This window comes from Grampus griseus (genome assembly GCF_964374135.1).
Source record: "Grampus griseus genome assembly, chromosome: X".
NCBI classification, from domain to species: Eukaryota; Metazoa; Chordata; class Mammalia; order Artiodactyla; family Delphinidae; genus Grampus; species Grampus griseus.
Window position 1 is genome coordinate 6,893,103 of NC_138999.1, and position 20,470 is coordinate 6,913,572.

Consider the following 20,470-nt stretch of genomic DNA (forward strand, 5'->3'; position numbering starts at 1 on the left):
TTTTCGATATGAAGGATTATCATATGACATATACCCCTGGCTTCTTCAGAAATCCATGCAGGTGGAACCCCTGTGAAACGGAAACGTAGGAAAACAATAATGTAAAAGTTGAGAGTCAGTGCTTGCTTTCGCTTTATTTTAGGGAAGCCAAAAAAGGAAAAAAAGATTCTGACGTTTCTGTGTTTTTTTGAGCACATAAAAGAGTGGATATCTGCACACAAACATGCGTGCCGTGATTATTGTAAACATGTGACCAGGCAATGTCTGTATTGTCAGAAAAGATGTCTGGAGCATCTTTTCTTCTCTTAAGGGTGTGTACAGTTTAATTTATTGGTTGTATGTGATACGGTCCCTAAAACAAAGATATTTCAAGTGGGCATTAATTATCATTGAATGATAGCAGGAACAGTATCTGAGCTAAAATCAATTTTATTTACTTTGAGACGTTTTCCTTACAAATCTCTACATGTACCATAATACTGACTGGCCGTTTTAATTTCTCCTTTTTCACACTGCAAATAAAACTGCATAGTTTGTGTTAAAGTTTTAGGACAGAGATTATGAAACAGTAAAATGTGTTAAGTTTGAGTTGGGATGAAAAAGAAAAACAAGAATAGGACAGGTCAAAGGTGAGCAATTCCCGAAGAATTTTAAGGTGTTTTTTGTTGTTACTGTTGTTGTTGTTTTTCAAATCTCTCTGTTTCTCACCAGGCAGGTCCCAGCAGACACTTGGCGTTTTATATGATCGGATGCTGGGGAGCCCACTGGTTCACAGGTCTACACATGAAGTCAGCCTAAAGGTAAACGCCTGCCTTTGATCTTTGTCTTTTACCTGAAATTCGTTTGAAGCAGAGCTGCGTTTTGCCAAAACTGAACACCTTCTGTTTTAAAATGCTTTCTTGAGACGGAGTCTGAGGTCTTTCTCCTTGCTGAAGTTGAAGATAGTAGATAGAGCATCATTAAATAATGATGGGTTCTTTAGTCCATTCTACATAACAGATTGGCCTTTTATTGCCTTCTAAGAATTGTGGATGCTGAACCAGCCATTATAAACTTTTCTGGGTCTTACCGGAAGCAGATGACACTTTCTAAAATCATTCCCTCTTGTCAACACGGTGAATTAAAATTAAGCTGCAAAATTAATTACAATTGGGCACACAAGTCTGGATCTTAGTTGGCCCCTGTATCTTAATGCTATGGTTTATTAGTTTCTTAATATGATTTGTGTCTGTCTGCAAATTGATTTACTACTTAACCTTGAAACTTCTTAGAAAAACGTGTAGCTTACTATTTATAGATCTCATGAGAGGATAAGGTACCCAGAAGAGCTAACCGAACAGTCGTAGCTGCACAGGCATCAGGTGTTGAAGCCCAGGGAGTTTCAGTGGTTGTCGGGACTTCACACTTGCATTACGGGGGGCATGGGTTTGATCCCTGGTTGGGGAACTAAGATCCTGCAAGCCGCACGGCCAGAAAAAACAATCAGGAGTTGAAGCCACATCCCAAACTGAAACTGATGGCTCCCTCCCCGTCCGCTACCAAGAAAAAGCGCTGTTATCTGTTGGTAGATGGGATTCTAGGGTTTGCTTTTATCATTTACTGTTTTGTGTTTTCTGGTTCTTCCTTTAATTTTTTTAAATTAAAAAACTGATAGAACTTTTGTACTTCTAAAAACATCAAGATGGAAATTTGGGGGAGATTTTTGCTTTATTGTTTTAAAGGAACCAATCAGAACTAAAATGATAGACCCACATTTAATCAAAGTAAGAATCTTAGAGGGGTGAGGTAGGGAGGGTGGGAGGGGGACGCAAGAGGGAGGAGCTATGGGGATATATGTATATGTATAGCTGATTCACTTTGTTATAAAGCAGAAACCAACACACCATTGTAAAGCTATTATACTCCAGTAAAGATGTTAAAAAAAAATCTTGTTGATGTATTTTTGTTTAAAGCCAAATACATAACAAGGTAAATATGTACAATTGACCCTTGACTGGGTTTGAACTTCACAGGTCCACTTATACATGGATTTTTTTCAATAAACCATAGACTACTGTATACAGTCCATGGTTGAATCCACAGATGAGGAATCTTGGACACAGAGGCCCAACTGTCAAGTTATAAGTGGGTTTTCAACTGCACAGGGGCCAGTCCCCTTAACCCTAAAGGTTCAACTGTATTAGAATTTCAGTATTTTACTTAAATATTTAAAAAGCGTAGTTTGTTTTAAAAAATTATAAAAGGTTAATTGAGTCTGTGACATCAGATGTTGACATCCATGTTGTAACATGAATCCTTTTTATGGCCAAATAATATTCCATTGTATGGACGTACCACATTGTGTTTATCCATTCATCAGTTGACGGACATTTGAGGTGTATTTCCTTTTATTGAGTGGTTATGAATCATGCTGCCGTGAACGTTCGTGTACCAGTTTTGTGTGGATGTATACCTTCATGCCTCTTGGGTATATACCTGGCAGTAGAATTGCTAGGTTGTTACGGTAACTCTGTTTAACATTCTGAAGAACCGTCTAACTTTTCCACAGTGGCTACACCATCAGTCAGTATGTTTTGAAATGCAGTTGAACCATATTTTAAATGTCAGAGGGAAGAGGAGAGAGGGGAGGCCTGTTGCTCATGAGTGTTTCGATTGTGTATTAATTCAGTATTTAGGGAACGTAAGCTTTGCTTGGATTGAATTGAATTGAGCACACGCTGACTTCCTGCTGTGGGTGAGGCATTGGTGCTTAGCTTTATAGATGACTCTGGACATTTTTGTAGCCTTTATTTAGCTCCTTGTACAGTTTATACGTGCAGATGGTCATTTGGGACCGTGCTGGGAAATGACACACTGTTGCTTACCTACCACAGTACCCACGGTGCATCCACGAGCTGGGGAGTCATCTGTGTAAAAACCACATGCCCTTCCTCTCTGTGTTGGGTGCTGTGCGTCAGAAAGTGAGGGCTCATATCTGTTCCCCTTAGACTTCCCTAGTTTCAGCAGGTGCCTCCTTTGAAAGCCATTCGCAGCAGACCATGGCTGTGGTGTTTTCTTGGCTGTCCATTTCACAGTGGTTGGTGTGTTCACCAGGAACATCCACATTTCGGGGCATCACCTTCAGGTTCTCAGACAGGAAGATTTCAGGCTGGGAAGCGGTGAGGCAGGTGTGCTCTAATGTGGAAAGGGGAAAATCTTCAGGAGAGCAAGGTTGGCAGACCTTTTCTGTCCAGGGCTCGAGAGTAGATAGTTGAGGCTTTGTGGGCCAGTGGTCTGTGCTGCGGCCGCTCAGTCCTGCCCTTGTCGTGTGAGAGCGGCTACCGATCTTACGCAGATGAACAAGTGTGGCTGAGCGCCAACAAAACTTCACTGATGGCCACTGGAATTTGAATGTCATATCAGTTTCATGGGTGGCAAAATAGCATTGTTTTGATTTCCTTTTCAACCATTTAAAAATGTAAAAGCTATCGATAGGTCACAGTCTTTGCAGAATGCAGCTGCAGGTGGGAATTGGCCTGTGGGCCACAGTGAGCCCACCTCGACCTAGAGAAACACACCTGTGTTATTTCTCCCTCTTCTGACTGCAGCCTTTGAGTTGGAGGACATCCGAGGTGCAACTGTGCAAGGTCTGTGGCGTGCTTAGGCCAGCATCCAAGTTGTGGTTCCTCGACGAAAGCACTGCAGATTCTCAGGGAATCGAGACTTGTAGGAATCTGAGGGCCTTCCATGTGAAGGGCGGCTCTGGACTTGTGTAACCGCCGCTGCTCAGATGTTCTCAGCCCTAGGCAGTTCCCCGCCCCTCCCCAGGGGACATTTGATCACGTCTGGAGATGTTTTTCAGGGAGATAGCTTCTGGCATCGACTGGGTGGAGACCAGGGGTGCTGCTCTGCAGTGCACAGGGCAGCCCATCCCAGAGATTTCTGCGCTCCCCGAAGTCCGGAGTACTGAGAGTGACGAACCCGATTCACTGCTACTGTCCCTGCTGTATTTTGTGTTCTAATCTGAACGGTTCTGTGGCTGTGGAAATTTAAGATGGCGAGCACTTGACTACAAGACTGAGTTCCTGCGTTTGCCGACATAACATGAGACTCATTGAACTCTCAGCAGATGCTTGGGTTCACGATGCTTTAAGTATTTTTCTTTTAAAACTTTTGTTGTTGTTGTCATTCATTTAAATTTAAGCATCAAAATACGCTTTAACACCAAGATTTTTGAGACGCAGGCAGGCTACCTCAAAGGGCAAGGCATCGCCCGCCTTAACATCTACGGAGAAAACCACAGGGTTTATTTTTCAGAACTCTGGAGGTCACCTTATATGAGTAAATGACCTCACTTACGACTCCACCTACTGCAGAAAAGGGAATCATCAGGGCCCAAATAAATCCTGCGTTATGTGGGTGAAAATCACAGCGTCTTAGAGGTTTCATAACCAGCCTGTACATATTGCTGAAATTTGTCTGAGGGCCTAGTGCACATGGTAAACAATCCGATTGCCGCCTCTCAGTCTTAGAGATAATTAAAATCTGTACGTTAATTTACAGATTAATCGGAAGCGTTAGCTTACAAGACCCAAGTCATTAGAAAAAGAAGACAGACTACTCTTATGTGGAAGCAGCGGCTGTCTGTGTCTCCCAAGGCACTTTGCTTTGAAATCTTGGGTACCTGAACTGGCATTTCACTGTGTAGGGGAGAAGACTGAAACGATAACTGTGCGATTGGTCTTACATGCATCGTCTGGCTCCGTGATGCAGACTTTCTTAGCAGGGGTTTGCTGTTACTGGGTGGGACATTTTTTAGGAAGGCTTCCTTCTGGGTCTGCCTCCCGATCAGGCAGAGAAGTGGAGGGTGGGGAGGGTTTGCGGCTCAGAGGGTTTGCGAGAGGACCCGGGGGCCGCTCTGGAGATGCGCACGTGGTCTTGGCGGTAACTCCAGGACGGGACGCCTCTCTTGTCACGTCAGCATCCTTCATGGCTCTGCACACAGGGTTGGGATGCAAGGCCCCAGCCAGCCGTTAATTAACCCAGAAGGGCAGCCAGGCACAGAAAGGACCCTCTCTGAATGCCTCACGCAGGGGATGTTTTGGATTTTGTGAAGCGCCGCATTATTTTCGTAACCCGAGAAGACTCCCTTCTCTCTGCTCTCTCGACCCTGCGGCTTTATTTCCTACTCAGCTGGGTTGCTCTCATAGTGATGATTTCTGAAGACGCTGCCAGCTTTTAATGACATTTTAATGAACATGAAAACAGTTCACGTTCATAGGAGAGAATTTGGAAGCTACAGAAAGGCACGCACACACACACAGATAAAATTCCAGCGTGATCGCACCCTGGAGAGATGGGTGTATTTTATTATCTTTTTTATATTTTAGAGGGTATCTTTTGTGTGCGTGTACAAAATGAAATTTAGCGACATGCACGTTCCATCCTGAAACCTATTTTTTTCATGTATCGCCGTATCATGGACATTTTCTCCCATCGTGAAAATCCTTTTGAGGACTGCTTCTTACGACACTAGTGCATTCTTATATTTAAATGGCAATTCCACTGCTAGGCCTGTGAACTCTGATAATAAAATGATAGTTCTTTGATTATATTTATAATTTTGGACCATTTGACTCCCAAGTAAGTAAATATAACTGTAAAATGAGTGAAAAATCTTACCTTTGGGGGGATTTTTCTTTTCTTACCATAAAATAATAGACATACTCATTGGTGAATGAAGATATGTCTATTAAAAAAAAAAACCACTGTTAACATTTTCCTGTTCCCCGCCCTATCTTTTCTATGTATGTATTCTCCTGTAATCGGGGTCCGACTGTAAGTGCCTTAATTTATTGAATCTCACTCATGCTGTCATCGGACAACAAAACAGCTTTCGGTCCTTCCAGTGGCTACGTATCGGCTTCGTTACAGTTATGCCGGAAGAACAGGTATATGCAGCGTATAAAACAAGCCCGCTTCATCTCCACAAGAAGCTGGATCCCCGTCAAGATTGTACAGAAGAATTTATATGTAAATGCTGGTGCGTAAATTAAAACTCATCTTAAACTGACCACCGGGAAACTCAGTTTCCGTTTGAAGAGAGAAAAACATTATGGATAAAGCGAGCAGGGAGGTAAGACCCAGTGCGTTCCAGTCAGCAGAGAATTTGTGAAATGCGGAGAGAAGGAAAGTGCCTTGTTACGATGAGGTCATTTCTAGCAGATTTTCCAGCTGCTCTGGCTCTCGGTCCTCAGTCTGCATGGAATCGAGTCCCAAAGCACCCTGGGCCTCGTCCAGAAGATTACTTTAAGAGATGGATTCTTCCAGCGTGAAAGCCAGCAGACTAACAGCGGAGACAAGACATGAGACAAAGTTTCTTCCGTCCCTGCTTTAAAGGATTTTAAGAGAACATTTCATAATGGGACAGATTGCTAAAAGAGAAACTTCTGCCACCAGTGATACCAGCCGAGCACCACGGCCCCCGCCCTGTAATCGCTGTGCGCTTAATTCACTGTTTCCGAACCAGCCTCCCCTCCTGTTGGCAGGGAACGCGCTTGCCCTCTCTGTCTTCCTCTAGCAGAGCCAGCTCTCAAGGAGCTCTCCTGTGATTATAGCCTTTAAGATAATTAAAGAGCAGTGAAGATTTTGTTGTTTGGGGGCAGTGCTCTCCCTTCCCAGAGCACGAGAGCATATTAAATACTGTAAGTGCATACTCAGTACAACGAAACCCTCAGACACCATTTCTCCTGCAACTGAATTACTTTGTGAACTGGACTGTGAGTCATAGAAGTTTTTGCCACCTTGAAATTAGATCGTGAAAAGGAGAAATACTATAAGTAATAATGATAAATAAGCTTCCCTTTAGCTTCCTGATGGATTTAACCCCGAATTAGTACTTATGTTGGAATACTCATCTTCAGTGGGGCAACTCCAGGGATGTCATCCGTCCGCACTAATTTTTCCTCCTTCCGTAAGCAGAACAGCGAGGGAACGTGTAGCTTTACCTCGCGGTGAGGGCGGTCATTTCTTTTTCGCACACTCACAACGCCAAAGACCTCAAATCAACCTGACTGGAGGTGCCTCGAATCAAAACCGGGTCAGGCAAGAGAATAAACACAATTGCAGTAATTAAGAACCCTTTTTAATTTTTTTCCTTCTTTTGGAGGCCGAGGACGATCTGCCGGTGCTGAAAAAGCTCTCCTTTATTCTAGAGCTGGGGAGGTTGGAAGGCATCCACGGGAGTCGTCAGGACTTGAGCTGGCCACGGCCGGCTCCGGAAGCCGGCGAGGTGCTGCAGTGAGACCTGGCCCTCCGGGTCTCCGTGGTGGGAGTGCCGGGCCGGGAGTGGAGGGCGGCGAGGTGCTGCAGTGAGACCCGGCCCTCCGGGTCTCCGTGGTGGAAGTGCCGGGCCGGGTATGGAGGGAGGTGCTTTCTCGGAAGGGCTCTCGACCTGCCGCTGGCCTGCTGACGCGTCACCCGCTGCCAGCTCTGAATCACTTTGGCAAGGGTGCTGTGTTCCTCGGGCCCTTTCAGGGGGCTCTTTGCTTTGGGGATGCTCGCAGGTAGCCGAGTGGGAGTAATAGCCGTCCTACGTCTCTCCTGTGCCCGGGGCCCTGACCTGGGAGTTCGTATAAAAGCTGTGCATCCTCACCACCTCTGCCGGGTGTAACGGCTCTCGTCATCCTCAGTTTGGAGAAGGGAAAACTGAGCCACGTGACTCGCCCTGCAGTCCACAGCTAGAAAGGGATGGAGGTATGATTAGGAATCGGGCCACCTGGCTCTGAGCCACGAGGCCCCCGAGTCCTCCGTTTTGTGCTGTCCTCTGTGGCTCTCAGGACGTTAGTTCCCTTACCTCTAGCCAGTAAGTCCGCGGACACCAGAACCATGACCCTGGTGTACCCCAGCTTTATTGCAGCCAGTACAGGCATTTCGAGCTCCACATCACGTGCCCACAAAGACCATCCTTGGAAGAAAGGACACAGGCCAACTTCTCCCCCACCTCACAGCCCACAGTGACGGCACAGAGGGCCATCTTCCCGCCCTGGGTCCCAGGGAGCACTTGGTTCATCCTTGAAGGTTACCCCCACCCCCACACACAGCTCCTTCCTTTCCTTCCTTTTTCATACTTCTCCGCCAGATCTTGTGTCCGTCAGTCGAGGATTCACCTTCTCCCTCTCCCAGACCTTCCTCCCTCTTCCCTGACCTTCCTCCCTCTTCCCTGACCTCCCTCCCTCTCCCTGACCTTCCTCCCTCTCCCTGACCTTCCTCCCTCTCCCTGACCTTCCTCCCTCTCCCTGACCTTCCTCCCTCTCCCTGACCTTCCTCCCTCTCCCTGACCTTCCTCCCTCTCCCTGACCTCCCTCCCTCTTCCCTGACCTTCCTCCCTCTCCCTGACCTCCCTCCCTCTCCCTGACCTCCCTCCCTCTCCCTGACCTCCCTCCCTCTCCCTGACCTTCTCCCTCTCCCTGACCTTCTCCCTCTCCCTGACCTTCCTCCCTCTCCCTGACCTCCCTCCCTCTCCCTGACCTCGCCTTCCCTGGAACCCTGCTGCCGTCCCTCTTAGTACCCTGTGGTATAGGTGCGGGGCTTTAGGTTATTTGCATAGACATCTTACTAACAGCTTCAAGGAAGCGGTGTGTGTGTGTGTGTGTGTGTGTGTGTGTGCGCGCGCGCCTGCATCTGAGTTTGTTTCATCCTGCCATTGCCGTCACCATGCCTTGAATATCGTAGGCGCTTGGTAATTTTTTCTATCATCGCTTTGTACCTCATTTATCTCAAGTGTGGGAAAAGCAGGGTGAAGCATTTGCCTGTTTCCATTTGCAGCGGGGTTACAGTAAACACGAGACTGGGGTCCACATGCTCGTCTCCCGTGAGGAGTGGCGGCTTCTCACCGTGGGGTCTTCTCGTCACAGAGCGTTTCTTTCTGAAGAGGTGTTTGCAGGAAGTAATGTCCGGCCCTCATGGTGATTGAAGAAAGTCCATGGCGAGCGTCAGGGCTGTGCTAGTATTTGCAGTTGCCGAGTGCTTCAGAACTGACAGACACCACCTTCCCACCTGCAAGATGGAACGTGGCTCTCATTTCAGACTCACAGAGACAGAAAGGAGGCAGAAGAGTGGTTCCCGGGGCCTGGGGGAGGGGGGAACAAGGAGGTGGTGTTCACTGGGGACAGAGGTCATTGGCGGTGGTGAAGAAGTTGTGGAGGTAGGTGGGGGGTGGCTGCACAGGAATAGGAATGTCCTTAATGCCTCCACCGGGTTGTGCACTTCAGAATGGTCACGATGGTAAATTAAACGTTGTGTATATTTTAACACAATTGAAAAAACAAAACAAAACACCAGACCTGGGAATTGAGCCACTGACGTAAATTTCACCTGTCTGTGTCTGGGGTAGAGAAGCCCGCGCCCGTCCCCGAAACTTTGAATAGCACTGTAATACCAGCACGTTTATTTATTATACATGAAATTATACAGAAAATCCCTGATTTTAAAAAATCCATGATTTTATTCTAACATCTGTCTCTGGAAATTGAGCTCTTGTCTTGGAGAAAAGAGGATAGGTAACTTTTTTTCCCAGCCTTATGTAGATCTTGACGAAATTTGTCTAAAGCAGTAGCTTTTGCCAAGTGAAGATCAGCCGTTTTACTCATTTGAGTCAGAATAGTGATGTTGACGCAGTAAAATGACAGCAGCCACCTTCAAGCGCTTTGCTCAGAGGCGCCACAGTTAGACACCAGTTAATCGTTGGTTTCTCTTGATTTTGCTGTAATCAAACCCAAAGGTTGGCGTGGATTGAACGTTGCTGTGGTTTATGGTCGGTTTAAAGAATGTTCTCCGGTGTGTATTGAATAGTCTCACAATATATATGCACATTTCAGTCCACTGGTCACTGTAAATCCTTTTTTTGGAACTAGTTAGGTTTTAGAAGAAATAGTCATTTAAGAAATTTAAGCCATTTAATTTAAGAAGGTGTTTTATTGGTGGGGGAGACTTTGATCCAATTATTAGATCAGTTTTTTTTGTTGTTTTGTTTGTTTTTTGCGGTACGCGGGCCTCTCACTGTTGTGGCCTCTCCCGTTGCGGAGCACAGGCTCCGGACGTGCAGGCTCAGCGGCCATGGCTCACGGGCCCAGCCGCTCTGCGGCATGTGGGATCTTCCCAGACCGGGGCACGAACCCGCGTCCCCTGCATCGGCAGGCGGACTCTAAACCACTGCGCCACCAGGGAAGCCCTAGATCAGTTTTTTTAAATTAATACATGTATAGGCATACCTCATATGTGTACATACATGTACCTCATGTGTACAGTCGTACCTCATAAATGCCACGTTGTACTTCGGAGACATCGCGTTTTTTACAGATTGAAGGTTGATGCCAGCCCTGCAGCGAGCAAGTCAGCTGGCGCCGTTTTTCCAACAGCATTTGCTACTTTGTGTCTCTGTGTCACATTAGGGTAGTTCTTGCACCATTTCAGACTTTTCATTATTATTATATCTGTTATGGTGATTTGTGATCAGTGATTTTTTTTTTTTTTTTTTTTTGCGGTACGCGGGCCTCTCACTGTTGTGGCCTCTCCCGTTGCGCAGCACAGGCTCCGGATGCGCAGGCTCAGCGGCCATGGCTCACGGGCCCAGCCGCTCCGCGGCATGTGGGATCCTCCCGGACCGGGGCACGAACCCGCGTCCCCTGCATCGGCAGGCGGACTCTCAACCACTGCGCCACCAGGGAAGCCCGTGATCAGTGATTTTTGATGTTAGTGCAAAAAGATTACAGCTCACTGAAGGCTCAGATTTTGGTTAGCATTTTTAGCAATAAATTTTTTAATTAGGGTATATAGCTTTTTTTAGACACAATACTGTTGCACACTTAATAGACTACAGTATAATGGAAACCTCTTACATGCACTGGGGAATCAGAAAAAAATCCTGTGACTCACTTTATTGCTGTGGTCTGGAACTGAACCACAATACCTCCAGGTGTGCCTATGTTGAGGTGGACCAGTCAGTAGAAACACATGACACTCTTGTGGACCAAATGGTATGACATCCCTGGTTCTATCGCAGGCCGGGGATGGTTTTTGTTTTCTTTCCTCTGCTGTTTACAAATCAAAAATCCTTTAAGAAGTTAATACCATATTGGGGAAAACACTCTGATCTTGGATTCTAACTTAAAATTTCAGAGAGAAGATGAATCTGGGATCAGAAAGTAGAGAGCTAGAGCTTAAACAGAAATTTTCTTAGTTGGGAAAAAGGCTAATGCCTAAAGAAGAACAGAGGAACGGGCTAACAGAAGGCGTCCATAATTCCCCGTCCCTGGAGGATCTTAAATGCTCTTGCTCCAGAGTCCTGTGCTAACGCTTGTGCAGACACTTCTAATATATATTACAGACACTTGTGGGGTGGGGAACGTGAACCAGGCTGTGGGTGCAGGGGTGTCGTCCGTATGTATCCAAATACTTTCTCCTTAGAAAACGAAGATCTGTATGCTGCAAGACAAAAATCAGCACTTTCCTTATGAAAATGTGATTTTGTGGAAAGATTTTACAGACTATTTGAAGAAGCCAAGCCCTTCTGGTGCATTTTAAGGATCCTTTTTAGTAGTGTGGCCGTTTCATTAAGCAATGTCTATGAGCTAGCTCCACGGTGTCTTACAATTTTATAAATGGAATTCATTTCAAACACAAAATGCTTAGTTTTCCTGTATAACAGTTGTTCTCAGCCAGCAGCAGTTTAGCAATTTGTAATATTAGGCAATGTCTGGGGGTGTTTTTGATCATCACAACCGTAGGGGATGGAGGGGAGGTTGTGCTGGCGTCTAGTCTAGTGAGAAGAGGCCAGGGACGCTGCTAAACATCCTACAGTGTGCAGAGCGTTCTCCTAACAGAGAATCGTCTGGCCCCAAGTCAAACTCCCTGAGGCTGAGAGACCCTGTTGGTTAGATTAGATTTCACTGTTTATAAGTACTCAAAATGACAGTAAAAGGGAGTTAGGGGTGGTGTCTGAGTCCATTCAGGCTGCTATAACACAGTACCATAAACTGGACAGCCTAAACAACAAACATTTATTTCTCACAGTTCTGGAGGCTGGAAGTCCAAGATCAAGACACCAGCAGATTTGGAATCTGGTGAGGGCCAGATAACACCATCTTCCCTTCATGTAAGGTTTACACTATACTGTAGTCTATTAAGTGTGCAACAGTGTGTTCTTACATGGCAGAAAGAGGGAGAACTCTCTGGGGTCTCTTTTTTATAAGGGCACTAACCCATTCATGAGGGCTCCACCCTCATGACCTAATCACATCCCAGTGGCGCCACCATTTACCATTTACCATAGAGAGAACCTGAAACTGAATTCCTCATGAGAACTGAGTCACCGTCATTACTGCCACTCAGGATCATCAAAAGTCTCTTTAGAGCTACACTATTCTGCCGTGCACATCTCTGTTATTATTTGTTCTGTCCCTTGAATAATGTTTTATTTTTTTACTTGTATATGCTCTGATTTCATAGCTTTTTATTTAGTCTCAGATATCTTCCTAATGCCATCCTCTGTGTGAGCTCCCCAGAGTTCAAGCAGACGTCTCAGGACACATGTATATTCTGACCGTCAAATTTTCTTTCCAGTGTCTACAAAAGTGCAGAAATACCACCTAATTAAGTGAAGAAGATAAGTATTTTTGCATGACAAAATTCTGGTAACTACAAATTAAAATCTTGTTGTTAAGACGACAAAGTGAGAACTGGAGTGTCCCAAGAGGCCACTGCATTAGTTATCTGCTGCTGCATAACAAATGACCACAAGTTCAGCAGCTAGAAACAACACGTTTATTCTCTCACAGTTTCCCAGGGTTGGGAGACCGGGCACGTGCGGGGCTCCTCTGCACAGGGTCTCCAGAGGCTGCAGCCACGTGGTAGCTGGGCTGCATCCTTATTTAGAGCTGAGAAGGGAAGGGTCTTCTTCCAAGCCCACACTGTTGGCAGAACTCAGTTTTCTTGTGGTTGTAGGACTGAGGCGCACAGCTTGCTAAAGACTGCCCTTGGTTCCCTGGGTGGTTCGTGTGAAGGCCGGTAGGAGCGTCTTTCTCTAGTCCACTAAGAGTCTTATACAATGTAATGTAACAATTGTAGGAGTGACATCCGGTCATCCTTGCCATATAACCTAACCAGGGTGTGGCATCCGTCTCCTTTGACATATTCTGTGTGGTAAAAGGGAGTCATAGGTCCTGCCCACACTGGAAGGGAGGGGATTATATCAGGTGGGACTCATTGGGGGGCCATCGTGGGGTGTGTCCATTATGACAACCTTTAATTCAAATCCTCCCAACTTGAAATGTGCGTTTTGTCCTTTTACCTTGTTCTAAACAAATGGAAATTTAATTGTAATTCAATAATGAAAGATTTGCCACCATAAAGCTGCCTGAAAATATATGGCGTGGACTCTGAAGACAGTTCCCAAACAGCCTGAAATGTTCAGTATTGACGACACAACTGAAGGAAGCTGCGGCCCTTCTTGGCCACTGCCATTTGGAGTGAATGCTCTTGCACACGTGTGAATTCTGCTCTGTCTGTGGGTACAAGAGTTCTATTTGAGTGACTTCGGTCCTCTTTGGGCCAGGGTGCTCATAGGTCTGACGTAGGATTGTGAAGAAAATAAGGCTCGCTCTTCTTGTCTGCCTCAGACACAGAGGCTTCCGAAGTTCTCATCATCCCCTCACTCCTCCCCCAGGTTTCTACGTGCCTTCCAGTACTGCGGTCTCGGCCAGACTGACGCAGCCAGTTCTGTGGCAAAACACAAACGATGTAGGTGCTCTCTGTGCCCATGGGCTGGCTTCCTGACACCTGGCCTCTGTGTAGAAGTCATGTCAGGGTGACACATACGCTGACTTAGCTCCGCACTGATGTGTGTCTGCCTTCTCGGCCATGTGCACCCTGTAGGTTCAGTGACGGTCAAGTTCATCACTGAACTTTTATCAGTGGAAGGTGTTATGATTATTCGCTGCTTCAGAGCCACAGGTGTTTTCCAGACCATATGGTCGCCCTGCCTGGGGGTGTCGACGTGCCTGCTGGCCTACCCGGTCGTCTTCCCCATCTGTCTAGGGAAGGGCGGCATCGAAGGCAGCCGCGTCTGTCCTACTGCGCATCGGGATTCCGTTCAAGCTCGCTGTCGACTGCGTTGTGATCATAACTCACACTTTAGTGAATAAAAAAATCAGTGTTTCGGGGCTTCCCCGGTGGCGCAGTGGTTGAGAGTCTGCCTGCCGATGCAGGGGACGTGGGTTCGTGCCCCGGTCCGGGAGGATCCCACATGCCGCGGAGCGGCTAGGCCCGTGAGCCATGGCCACTGAGCCTGCGCGTCCGGAGCCTGTGCTCCGCAACGGGAGAGGCCACGACAGTGAGAGGACCGCGTACAGCAAAAAAAAAAAAAAAAAAAAAAAATCAGTGTTCGTTCTCATTCTCTGTGGTCCCTGAGTTTGTCTCCATTAGTGGTTTATATATGAGTCCATCCCAGCGTTTATAAAATACACCAACTCATCTTTTTTGGGAAAACTTTCACCTGTATGAATGTGTCTATATATACATGCACACACACACACACAAATATAAAATCTTTATGTAATCACGAAATACAACACGGATCAGGCATTAATTACCTTGACACGGACAACATCCTGAGTATTGTATTTTTTAATCATCTCAGAAAGAATGCAGTAAAAAAAAAAAAAAAACTACAAGCAGTGCTTCAAAACTCTCTTCCACTTTCTCCTCTCAGCGTTCTCACAGAAGGTGGCCCCCGCTTCGTAAAGACCTCATCGCCGCGAGGTGAGGCTAAGATGAGCATAACCAGTGACGAGGTGAACTTTCTGGTGTATCGCTATCTCCAGGAGTCAGGTAAGACGGAGACTTCCTGTCCGTAGGAAATCATCTTCCACATGCCAAGTGCAAGGCGAGCAACCATGCACTGGTCGAACACTCAGGCTATAGAAAAAGAAGAGCTCAGAACACTCTTGTTCAGAGGATTACAGGAGGGAGGAGAAGGTTCTGGGGCCGTCGCATTCCGGGGGCGGGATGAGGCAGTATGTTCTTTCCCCTGACGTTTCTGTTCACGTGAAATCAGGTTGGAATTAAGATCAAGAGCAGTTGTGATAGATACGGTGAGGGGCGGAGGTGATTTGGGGTTCCTGGCCCCCAGCACAGGGAGGGCATTTATGGGCTGGTGTGTACATATGGTGTGTATATATGGGGGTGGGGTGATTTGGGGTTCCTGGCCCCCAGCACAGGGAGGGCATTTATGGGCTGGTGTGTACATATGGTGTGTATATATGGGGGTGGGGTGATTTGGGGTTCCTGGCCCCCAGCACAGGGAGGGCATTAGTGGGCTGGTGTGTACATATGGTGTGTTTATATGGAGGTGGGGTGATTTGGGGTTCCTGGCCTCCAGCACAGGGAGGGCATTTGTGGGCTGGTGTGTACATATGGTGTATTTATATGGGGGTGGGGTGATTTGGTGGGGTGGCTTGAACAGAAATATATCGTCTCAGTGTTCTGCAGGATAGCGGTCTCAAAGCCAGGTGTCAGCTGGCGTGGCTCCTTCTGAGGGCTGTGGTGGCGTCTGTCCCAGCCTCTCTCCCAGCTTCTGGTGCTTTCCCGGCTGTCTTTGGCTCTCCTTGGCCTGTAGGTGCATCCTCCCCTGATACATACCTGCACCTTCCCGTGGCATTCTCCCTCTGCATGTACCTCTGTCTAAACTTGTCAGGTTTCTCCTTTTGTAAAGACACAGTCATATTGGATTAGGGGCTCATGGTGTTCCAGTACGACCTCATCTTAACTAATTACATCTGCAGTAAGCCTTTTTCCAAATAACGTCACATTCTGAGGAGTGCTGGGGGGTAGGACTTCAACATGTGAATTTGAGGGGACAGTTCAACCTATAACAGTTTGCTCTGCACACATTTAAGCTTTATACACTTGGTGTCATGTTTTATATATTCTGCAACTTGATTTTTCAAGAAGGAAGCCAATTCCCAGGTCCCACTTGCCAGAAACACACGTGCTAGGACTCAGGGTGAACCAACTGTGGGCCCCTGGGACGGGCTCTTTCAGGGTCAGCCCAGAAGGGTGCGATGGGCAGGCCTTGAAGGCAAACCAAATGGCTCGATTCTTATTCTTGAACACATTATTTACCCATTGGAAAAACGGTTATCCTGGGGCTTCCCTGGTGGCGCAGTGGTTAAGAATCCGCCTGCCAGTGCAGGGGACATGGGTTTGAGCCCTGGTCCAGGAAGATCCGACATGCTGCGGAGCAGCTGAGCACGTGCGCCACAACTATTGAGCCTGCGCTCTAGAGCCACGAGCCACAACTACTGAGCCTGCATGCTGCAACAACTGAAGCCCACAGCGCCTAGAGCCGGTGCTCTGCAACAAGAGAAGCCACCGCAGTGAGAAGCCCGTGCACCACGAGGAAGAGTCGCCCGCATTCTCCGCAACTAGAGAAAAGCCTGCTCAGAGCAACAAAGACCCAAACGCAGCCGAAAAATTAAATAAATAAATTAGGAAAAAAAAAAAGGTTATTCTGGGCAAAAGGGATGAAATACATCGGGCATGTAGCATGTTATAAATAAACCTCTCCCCACCAAGCCTGGCTCTCTCTTTCTGCAGCGACCCCAGCTAGAATTAGTCGTGGAAAGTACACGTTCTTTCTACATATACACTCGAACATTTGGATTAGCTTTTGCCAGAACATAGTATAAAAAATGGATAAGCAAAACAAAATAGGCACTGCCTCCCCCTGTAAACCAGGGCAATCACCACCACTGCTCTGATGCCTTAACCTCAGAACTTAACCAGGGAATCTCAGCTGCAGTACAAGTGTTCCCCTAGCACTGATCTGATAGATTCCCAGAAACGATTGCAAGTGAAAATTCCATGTACCCCACCCTGTCTCCCTGTAGATTTCCAGCATTGCATTTGGGATTCTTCCCTTTTAGAAACACCTCCTCCCAAAGATAGGATGAAGGTAAAAGCACAGTCACAATGTGTGAACCAATGACAGGCTACAATTCCCGCCTCCGTCTGCGCACAGCGGGGAGAATCAAGGGTGCGAAAGAAAGCTTTCGTGTAACCCAGAGAAAGGTTTCTCCCGGGCCGTGGGGCAAGAGCGTTGTGGACCTCTTTGAGTAAACACAGAAATCTCCATTCCTCCCCCAGAAAGGCGAAACTTCCTTTTTTGGTGTCTGTTTACATTTGTCTCACATTTGTTGATAAAGTTTCTGTAACCAGGCAACTGAGAGGGAGACTTGGGAGACAGCAATGTATAGAATTTCATCAACGCTGATTGCATGTAACGTCTGCTGAACTGCTGTCCTGATTTGTCAGACTCCCTAGAGAAAGTCCCATAGGTTGAGTGAGGAGTTAAGAGATGACTCTGTCTTCCTCTGACGACTGACTCGAGTACCCCACGAGGACATGCCCCAGAGAAGAAATGCCTAAGGTGTAAGTGTTCATTTGGGGGTTGTTGTACATGTTTATCTCAAATCTCAAGCTTTGGTTAAGCGTATGTTTATTGAGCACCCACCAAGTGCCAGGAGCACCTTCTCCTTGGCCTGTCAATGTCTCCTTTCTAATTTTAAAAAAAAAGAAAAAAGAAAGAAAAAAGTCTCTTGATTAAGTATCTGTGCTCTCTCTCCTTTACCACCGTCAAATGCATTAAAGCTAACTAAGTCCTGTATTGTGACAAGTGATTCATTCCTCAACCCCTCCCAGCGTGGCTTCTCTGCTAGAGGTTGAAAGTTCTCTGTTGTGGCGTCTTCAGTAATCTTCATCCTCAGGTTGTGTGTAGAAGAAAGTGGGCGTGGAGGAGGACGGAGATGGTAGGTGGTGAGGACCCCGCAGTGAGGCAGACCCCTGGTTCTCTGGTAGATCTGCTCATCACCTCACAACCAGGAACAGACTCAGAGGTCCCCCCCCCCGCCCCGAGGGACAAGTTCCCTGCAACCACGGGCACTCCTGGTCCTGCGGCCTGAGCCGATGCAGAGAGTCCTGCACTAAACGTGTCACATATCAGGTAGGATGCTTTCGGCTGCAAGTAAGATAACCGACAGAACATTCATCCCCCCAGATAGCAGGAAGGCAGGGTATTGAAATGATACTTTCCTGAAAGTGTTGTGGGAATCCACATCTCATCTCTGCAAACTCAGGAAAGAATCTTGAACATGGGCTTGTTTTGTGTTTCTGCCCTCAAGAGGCAGAGTTCGTATCATCTGGGACTCTTCCCTGACCGTATCATCTGGGACTCCTCCCTGACCTTCACCCAGCTGTGTATATATTCCACAGCCTTTTCCTTCAAGGCTTCTTGTCACCGTTCGTTGTCTGAAGCAAGGGCCGTGCCCGTAGAAAGCACTCCCTAAACACTATTGATTTGTGACATCTCACAGGTGCGCTTCATGGCAGCCTGATACGTGAAGCTGGTTAGTTAGTAAGCAAGGCTTTTCAACTCAGCAGGAGGAGATTTTGACCAGCTCTGGCACCAGAGTGGCTCAGTTGGTTTTTGCATGAGTTACCAGTAGTCCAGTTTTGAGGGCTAGGAGTCCGTTGGCCTCTGCCTTACAGGGGTTAGTCGTGTGGTCAGATCTGCCGTCTGGGCAACTTTTAAGAAGCAGATTGTGGCAGAGCGTCTTTGCCACGCAGCCCGTAAGTTCCCTTCACGATCCGAGCAAAGGCTCACTGCCCAGCACGCATATAAGCCAGTACTGTGTCACCAGCTTTTGAGAGAAGAAGGAGGTCTTTTGCGAGGTCAACCTGCCAGGACTCACATCTGTCTCCCTGATCCAGGGTTTGGGGCAAAACTCAAAGGGCTGGGGGAGTTTTGAACTTGGAAGCTGACGGGCTAGTCTCCAGTCAGCCCGTACAAGCTCCTCGCGCTGCTGGAAGCCAGGTTTTCCTTACGGAAGGGTCTCTTGCTTCACGAAGGGCTCTGGTGGCAACGTTTCTGTTCTCTGAGTTCCACAGACTGAAGATTCTTGGTTCCAAGGTCATCCTGGAGATGGGTTCTTGTCTTGTGCTGACACAGGGCTGTCTCTGTAAAACAACTCCAGGTTCGAACAATGAACAACCTGTTTAAGGAGGCACAGCCTCTCTGAGCTGCTCGGTGTTTTCCATGCTCTTTCAGTGTGCATGCGTGTCAGCCTGCCTGGGCTTCTGCGAGCAGCCCCTCCAAACGCTGGGCGAACCGTGAGTTCCTCCGCGCTGCTCTTCGTGAATACAGTGGCGGAGCCCGGCGTCGGTATGAGAAGTGAGGACATCCGATGAGTGAGTCTCTGTAGGCATATTAAATACTTCCTCTGGGGCCTCATCCTCAAATCTAAATTATAAAGAAAATTTGTTCTCCCAGATCCAGTGAGGCAGGGACCCAGTGGACGCTAGCGTTGGTGGCAGGCAGCTCTTTACACAACCAGGGGGGTTACCTGCCAGGAGTTGCCAAGGCTCTGGTGAAGGAGCTCAATGAATGGGTTTGGAGATCTGTCACAAACAAGCTCGAGTGTCTTTGTTATGTCGTGTGCACAGGACCAGCTCCATGACGGATGGAGGGAAAGATGGTCTCATATGGAGCTGGGTCAATGTCACCATTAATTCTGGAAAGGAGAGAAGGTCTGGGGGTTTGGGGCCAGATTCTCCATGACGTTAAACGATGACAAGACCTTTTTCTCATTCATCTCAGTTGGCAGCCTTGGAGAAGACAGACATGACCTTTCCTTGTTAGATGTGGCTGCTTCTCCCCTCCCCACCCTCATCTGTACCATCTTTTTCTTTTTCTTTCTCTCTTTTTTTTTTAATGTAAGGTATAATTTTCATGCCATAAAATTCATCCTTTTTGGAGTACAGATTTGCAGTGTTTGCCAAACGTTTACAGTTGTGTAACCACCAGCACAATCAAGATACGGAACAGCTCCATCACCCCAAAAAGTCCCCTGTGGCCCTTCCCCCCACTGCAGCCCCTGGCAAGCACCTCTCTGCTTCCTGTCCCTGTAGTTTTGCCTCTGCGAGAATGTTTTAGGAGTGGAATCTTCCAGCAGGGAGCCTTGACGGTCTGGCCTCTCTCGGTGCGTTTGACGTTCGTTCACACTGGTGCGTACATCAGTAGTTCCTTCTTTATTGCTACATCATATTCCATTTTAGGGATGCAGGGCAGTTAGTCCTTTGTCCTGTGTGAGAACATTTGAGTTGTCCCCAGGTTTTGACGATTACAGCCAAGGCTGCCACAAACGTTTGCGTACAGGCTTTTGTTGTATGTGGGCTTTCATTTCTCTTGGGTTGGTATCTGGGAGTGGGATTGCTTGGCCGAGTGGCAAGTGTGGGTTTAGTTTATCAGAAGCCACCACATCCTCTTCTGTCCCACTCGGCAGCGAGGCACTTCACAGCCATCCGTGGTTTTATAGGTTTGATTCGAGTTGTAGAGCTCATTGGTGCCTGGGGCGCAGGACATGTTGGGAAGTAAGGA

General features: G+C 47.3%; 1 protein-coding gene across 3 annotated transcripts in view; it reads left to right on the forward strand.

The window, feature by feature from the left end:
• The window catches only part of TBL1X (transducin beta like 1 X-linked), a 229,793-nt gene that overhangs the window by 159,881 nt on the left and 49,442 nt on the right, over positions 1-20,470 (forward strand). For all 3 annotated transcript variants that reach the window (XM_082680773.1, XM_082680771.1, XM_082680772.1), the window contains 2 exons: positions 712-800; positions 14,747-14,865. In XM_082680773.1, coding sequence (XP_082536899.1) covers positions 14,808-14,865 — 58 coding nt within the window. In that variant the 5' untranslated portion in view covers positions 712-800; positions 14,747-14,807. The remainder of the gene's footprint in view (positions 1-711; positions 801-14,746; positions 14,866-20,470) is intronic.